Source organism: Rana temporaria, chromosome 10 (assembly GCF_905171775.1).
Source record: "Rana temporaria chromosome 10, aRanTem1.1, whole genome shotgun sequence".
In the NCBI taxonomy this organism is placed as follows: domain Eukaryota; kingdom Metazoa; phylum Chordata; class Amphibia; order Anura; family Ranidae; genus Rana; species Rana temporaria.
The window spans coordinates 50,579,586-50,587,032 of record NC_053498.1 but is presented as its reverse complement, the minus strand read 5'-3'; the positions used below and the strand labels follow the sequence as shown (position 1 = coordinate 50,587,032).

Sequence of the window (7,447 nt, the reverse complement as noted above, 5' to 3'; positions counted from 1 at the left end):
CACATACAGGAATTTGGGGAGGAGAACCATCTTGATTAAGTTCACTCGGCCCATCACACCCAGGGGCAACTTGGCCCACACTTGTGTCTTGGACTTTAGGAACGTCATCAGTGGTTCTATGTTCAGGCGGACTGTGAAGAAAATAGACTTTATTCTGGACTTTCTCATAGGTTCTGTTTGTTTTTTAAGAACCCCTGGACCGATCTGGGTGAAATTTGGATATGTTGATCCCCCAGATCGGAGCTATCAGGGGATATGTAATTGTAGGGATACCTTGTGTGGAAAGGGGTGCTCCAACTTTTGGGAGACTTGGGGTGCTCTCTGCCTGGAGATAATTGGTTTATTCCTTAACTGATATCAATATCTCCCAGGCAGAGCTTGCTGTGATAATATCGTCTGCGGTGTCATGTAAATGAACTTTCGTCTGTCTCTCAAGAAGCGTTCATTGTGTGAATTTCTATTGTTTAGCAGGTGAGAAGAGCTTATCTCTGCATCACCTCGTCTGGGTACTGACCAGTAATTAACACATGTGGATTACATCGGAGACAGGACGTCTGTTTCCTTAGAGGTCGTTAGTAAACCATTGTATGATGTTGTGTGAGGAGATTGTCATTGTTCATCTGATTACTTCAAGTATTCCTTTTGCTGTATATAAGACCTGCCTCTCATTAAAGCTATTAAAATATCTGGACACCCTTCATGAAGTCTTGGCTCATGTTTGGGGGGGAACATTCATCTTGGAAACTGAATTCATCTCCACTATCCCCCTACCTTCTATGGTAGCGATAATCATGCTCGGCGATTGAGGGACGGAAAGAAGGCCGCAGTACCATAACCACTGCAGGTCTTAACAACTGGTGGCAAGCAGCGGGGTTGAATGGGACGCATAAAGACAGCAGGTGAATGGCCCAGCATTACGAGAGACTGAAGAGGACTACGCTAAAGGATCTGCTGGAAGCCCGAGGTCAGGTGGCAAGCAACAAAAAGAAAGCTACCCTCATAGCAGAACTTATGGAGGGGGACCAAACCAGCAGCATGGCGAATGTCAGCCAGGAGGAAGCAGAGTTCCAACAGAAGGTGATGTGGAGGCTAAACCTATATGGGCCAAATCCCCCACCAGAGATGGTGACGCAAGTCCTGGAGCAGGTGAGCGCAGAACGCAGAGCACAACAGGCAAGCGTAAACCAGGGAGACTCCGCTTCCTTAGCCGGATCTATAAATGGAGGGCAGCGGAGAAAGATCAACTATGCTGCGTTTAAAAGTTTTTCGGATGGAGAAATGGAAATTGACGCATACCTACAAGATTTCGAGCGTCAATGCGCTTTGGAGGGTCTGGAATCGGAGCAGTGGACCACGATTCTAAGCAGCAAACTCACGGGCCGAGCAGCAGAGGCATACCGAGCAGTTCCTGATACAGCCATACACGACTACGCCAGGGTAAAAGACATTCTGCTAGCCAGGTATGCCGTGACCCCAGAGACTTACAGGAAAAAGTTTCGGGCATTACGGAAAAGGGGCCGAGACTCCTACACCGAATGGGCTTTTAGGATGTATCGGGCGGCCCAAAACTGGATACAGGGCTGCCAGGCCACAACGCTAGAGGAGGTGCTACAACTCTTCTTGCTAGAACAATTTTTTGACCACACACCTGCAGACACCAAGGACTGGGTCAGAGACAGGAAGCCGGCCACAATCGAGGAAGCGGCCAAGCTGGCAGACGAGCATTACGAGGGAAGAAAAGGAGAGGCTAGTGGAAACCGCTCTCTGGTAAGGTCCAGCACCCCAACGCCAGGTCCTGTGACCCACCACCGACCGAACGCGGTACCACCCACGACACCCCCTAATTTTAACCGGAGACCGCCATTGGTATGTCACCAATGCAATCAGCCAGGGCACTACAAGATACATTGCCCTCAGCGGAGCAGAGGCAATTGGGAGCGGCCATCACCACCCCCACCGAGGGCAGCCGCCCATCACTATCAGCATGAGCCGCTGGAAGACCACAGTCCTGAATCTGAGAAATGGACCGTACTACATGAGGTGAACCTAGCACAAGCCGAGGGGGACAACCGGATGCACCACAGACAATGGGTCACAGTAGATGGAAAGGAGGCTGAGGCACTACGAGACTCTGGGGCCACCCTCACGCTGGTGCAGCCTCCCACCGTATCTGCGAAGGCACGCACCAACAGGACTGTTGCAGTAAGAGTGGCAGGAGGCGCCATCCACAAACTACCCACAGCCCAAGTGCAGTTAAATTGGGGCACCGGAGTCAAGCAGATGGAAGTAGGCATTATGTCGGACCTACCTGCGGAAGTATTGTTGGGGAACGATTTGGGGTGCCTAACTTCACAGCTGCTTACCCCAGATCCCGCTGGAACCTGCCCTGTGACTACCAGGGCGCAAGCCCGCCGAGCTGGACAGATGCACTCCGAGGAACCACAGGTAGGAACCGAAAACCCTGTAGTATGCCCTGACCCTATACCCTTCTGGGGCACTCCACAAGACTTTGGCCAAGCCCAGCAGTCAGATCCCACCTTAGCAGGTTACAGGAAGGCCGTAGGTACCCCTAAGGAAGGTAATGCTCAAGAGAACTTCCACTGGGACAAGGGACTGCTATATAGGGTCACAGGGGGAGTGGGAAGTGGGGCAGCACAAGTTATAAAAAGGCAGCTAATTGTACCCCGCAAATACAGAGCAGAGCTTCTAAAGCTCAGCCATGATATCCCGCTAGCCGGACATCTGGGTATCAAGAAAACTAAGGATCGCCTTACCCAGACGTTCTTCTGGCCAGGGATATCAAAAGACTTGCAGACGTACTGCAGGACATGTGACACGTGTCAAAGGATAGGGAAAAGGGGGGACCACCCCAAGGCCAAGTTACGGCCCCTACCTATAATAGAGGAACCATTCTACAGAGTGGCAGTAGATCTGATAGGGCCCCTCAACAAACCCAGCGCCTCCGGAAGGCGCTACATCCTCACGGTGGTGGACTATGCCACCAGGTACCCTGAGGCTGTGGCGCTCTCCAACATTGAGGCGGAGACGGTAGCAGAGGCTCTAGTCAGGATCTTTTCTCGAGTAGGATTCCCCCGGGAAATACTCTCAGATCAGGGAACCCAGTTCACGGCAACTGTCACTCAACAGTTGTGGCAGAGCTGCGGGGTGAAACCGTTATTTAGCTCCCCCTACCACCCCCAGACCAACGGCCTTTGTGAACGATTCAACGGCACGCTTAAGCAGATGCTTACAGCGTTCACAGAGTCCTGCGGTCAGTGGGAGAAATTTCTACCCCATCTCCTGTTTGCCTACCGGGAAGTGCCCCAGGCGTCGACTGGGTTCTCCCCCTTCGAACTCCTATATGGGAGAAAAGTCCGGGGACCCCTGGACCTCATACGGGAGCACTGGGAGGGCAACACAGGAGAGAAAGGGATCCCGGTTTTGCCGTACGTGCTGGAATTCCGGGACCACCTGCGGGCACTGACCGAATCAGTTCGGGAGAGCTTACAGGCGGCCCAGAAACGACAGAAACAATGGTATGACCGGGGAGCACGAGATAGGAACCTGGAAGTAGGGCAAAAAGTATTAGCCCTCAGACCATCCAAAAAGGACAAGCTACAGGCAGCGTGGCAGGGGCTATTTAAAGTGGTGGAACGGATTAGCGATACCACCTATATTGTGGCCAAATGTTCGGATGAAAGGATCAGACGAGCTTTTCATGTGAACATGTTGAAACCGTACTTCGAGCGATCCGAGGACGTGGCCACTATCTGTGCCCCGTCCACGGACGATACTGAAGGACTCCCCTTACCCAACCTGCTGGCAGCTAACCAAGGTAGCCTAGAGCAAGTTGGGTTGGGGGAGAAACTAAATCTCACACAGCAGACGGACGCAAAACAACTGCTGCAGGAACACGATGGGCTGTTCTCGGTCCGACCCGGATACACCTCCGCCGCAGTACACCGGGTGGAGACGCAGGGGGAGACCCCATTACGACAGCAGCTGTACCGTATCCCGGCAGCAGTACGGACCAGCATGTGGAAAGAAATCCAAGAAATGTTGGAGTTAGGAGTTATTGAGCCTTCCCAAAGTCCCTGGGCATCCCCAGTGGTTTTAGTACCGAAGCGAGACGGTACGATTCGTTTCTGTATTGATTACCGGAAACTGAACGACCGGACTATCACTGACGCATACCCCATGCCACGGATCGACGAATTGCTCGATCGCATGGCCAGCGGTCACTTCCTAACTACCCTGGACCTGTGCAAAGGGTATTGGCAAATTCCGCTAGACTCGGCCGCCATCCTCAAGTCGGCATTCGTCACCCCATTCGGGCTATACCAATTTCGGGTTATGCCTTTTGGGATGAAAAATGCCCCGGCTACGTTTCAACGGATGGCAGACCAACTTCTGGAGGGAATGCAGGACTTCGCATGTGCCTACCTGGATGATATTGCCATCTATAGCGGCACCTGGGAGGAGCACTTGACGCACTTGGCTTTGGTATTTAGGAGGTTACAAGAAGCCGGTCTCACCCTGAAACCCGAGAAATGCCATGTGGGCATGGCAGAGGTTCAATACCTAGGGCATAGAGTAGGGTCTGGGAAACAGCGCCCCGAACCCGCGAAAGTAGAGGCCATAGCCAATTGGCCCCAGCCCCGCACCAAGACGCAGGTATTGGCATTCCTAGGCACTGCAGGGTATTATAGAAAGTTTGTCCCGGAGTATAGCACCCTAGCCAAGCCCCTCACCGACCTGACCAAAAAGTCCCTACCCAAGCAGGTAGCCTGGTCCCCGGAGTGTGCAACAGCGTTCCAGGGACTTAAGACGGCTTTGAGTGAAGCTCCAGTATTGGCGGCCCCAGACCCTACCAAAACATTTCTCGTCCATACAGATGCCTCCATGTTTGGGCTGGGAGCCGTACTGAGCCAAGTGGGGGAAGACGGCATGGAGCACCCGGTGGCATACCTCAGCCGCAAGTTATTACCTCGGGAGGTCAGCTACGCCACCGTGGAAAAGGAGTGCCTAGCTCTAGTATGGGCCTTAAAGAAGCTCCAACCGTACCTTTATGGCCGTGCCTTTACCCTACTCACTGACCACAACCCCCTCATCTGGCTCAACCGAGTCTCTGGAGACAATCCCCGGTTGCTGCGCTGGAGTCTAGCGTTGCAGCCCTACAATTTTACACTGCAATACCGCCCGGGCAAGCAGAACGGCAATGCGGATGGGCTTTCCCGCCAAACCGACTTGGAAGTATAATTTTGACCCGGACATCCCCTAGCCAACCCGGCAGGGTCTAGGCGGGTATGCCGACCCATGGAACTAAGGGGGAGTATTGTGAAGAAAATAGACTTTATTCTGGACTTTCTCATAGGTTCTGTTTGTTTTTTAAGAACCCCTGGACCGATCTGGGTGAAATTTGGATATGTTGATCCCCCAGATCGGAGCTATCAGGGGATATGTAATTGTAGGGATACCTTGTGTGGAAAGGGGTGCTCCAACTTTTGGGAGACTTGGGGTGCTCTCTGCCTGGAGATAATTGGTTTATTCCTTAACTGATATCAATATCTCCCAGGCAGAGCTTGCTGTGATAATATCGTCTGCGGTGTCATGTAAATGAACTTTCGTCTGTCTCTCAAGAAGCGTTCATTGTGTGAATTTCTATTGTTTAGCAGGTGAGAAGAGCTTATCTCTGCATCACCTCGTCTGGGTACTGACCAGTAATTAACACATGTGGATTACATCGGAGACAGGACGTCTGTTTCCTTAGAGGTCGTTAGTAAACCATTGTATGATGTTGTGTGAGGAGATTGTCATTGTTCATCTGATTACTTCAAGTATTCCTTTTGCTGTATATAAGACCTGCCTCTCATTAAAGCTATTAAAATATCTGGACACCCTTCATGAAGTCTTGGCTCATGTTTGGGGGGGAACATTCATCTTGGAAACTGCATTCATCTCCACTATCCCCCTACCTTCTATGGTAGCGATAATCACTTATGCTCGGCGATTGAGGGACGGAAAGAAGGCCGCAGTACCATAACCACTGCAGGTCTTAACACGGACGAAATCCTCAGGAGATCTAGAGATCTGGATCCCGAGATATTTCAGGGAACTAACTCTAAGGCCCCATACTCACGACCAAACATGTCTGCTGAAACTGGTCCGCGGGCCAGTTTCAGCAGACATGTTTGGTCGTGTGTGGGCGCGAGTGGGCCGAATTCCAGCAAACATTTGCCTGCCGGGCCTTTTCCCAGCGGACAAATATTCCTGGACTTGTTTTAAAACAGTCCGCTGGAATCCTGCCCGCTCGGACATGTACGGTCGTCAGTACAGACCTACCGTACATGTCCAGGCGCCCGCCGTCCCTCGCATGCGTCGAATGACTTCGACGCATGCGTGGAAGCATTTTAAAGGCAGGCCGCCCACGTCGCCGCGTCATTGTCGCGGCGACACCGCGTCATCGGCGCGGCGACACCGCGGACACGCCCCGCGTATTGTTTACGCGCGGACTTCTGTACGATGGTGTGTACAACCATCGTACAGAAGCCCTCTGGCAGACATGTACGGTGAAAACGGTCTGACGGACCGCTTTCACCGTACATGTTTGTCCGTGTGTACCCGGCCTAAGAGGGGAAGATGCCTGGATCTCGGAGGGTACACTCACATCAATGGGAAGAATCTGGGACTTATCCCAGTTGATCCTCAGGCCAGAATGGCGGCTGAAGTTTTCAATAACCGCAAGCGCAGTCCACAGGGAGTGGCCAGAATCAGCCAGATACAGAAGCATATCGTCTGCATACAGACTGACCGTTTCCACCAAGTCCCCCCGACTGAGGCCCCCGACGCCTGGGTGAGTCCTGAGGGAAGAAGCCAAGGGCTCCACCTCCAGGGCATACAGTAGTGGGTAAAGAGGGCACCCCTGTCTGGTGCCCCTGGAAAGGGGAAAAGGAGCAGAAACCTGACCATTGACCAAGACCCTATCACACGGGTTCTGATACAGAAGATTGATCCATTTAATAAAATTGAGCCCGAAGCCAAAACGTGTCAGGCATTCCCATAGGTAGCCCCAATCTACTGAGTCAAACGCCTTTGCGGCATCTAAGGACACCACAACTCTGGAGCCTATTTGGTCATGCTCAGCCTGTAGATTCATATGGATTCTGCGCAAATTGTATGCCGTGTTTTTAGCAGGCATAAAGCCAACCAGGGTGAATTGGCGTGAGGATCACTTCATTTAGGCGTAGTGCCAGGATCTTGGCCAGGATCTTAATGTCCAGCTGGAGACAATGGGACGATAGGACTCAGGGAATTCTAGGTTTTTGCCGGGTTTGGGAATAAGTACTATATAAGCCTCAGTCATAGAGGCAGGTAGGGAGCCCGATGTAAAGATATGCGAGAACAGTTCGTGGAGCCTAGGCACCAGGGATTCACTATACGTCGCGAA

At 52.2% G+C, this 7,447-nt stretch overlaps 1 protein-coding gene across 1 annotated transcript; it reads left to right on the top strand.

Moving 5' to 3' along the window:
- The first annotated feature begins 903 nt into the window (after positions 1 to 903).
- LOC120915831 lies at positions 904 to 5,396 on the top strand. Its single transcript, XM_040326637.1, has one exon. It carries the CDS (start codon positions 904 to 906, stop codon positions 5,257 to 5,259), a length of 4,356 nt encoding a protein of 1,451 aa, XP_040182571.1. The 3' UTR covers positions 5,260 to 5,396.
- Positions 5,397 to 7,447: the final 2,051 nt, after the last annotated feature.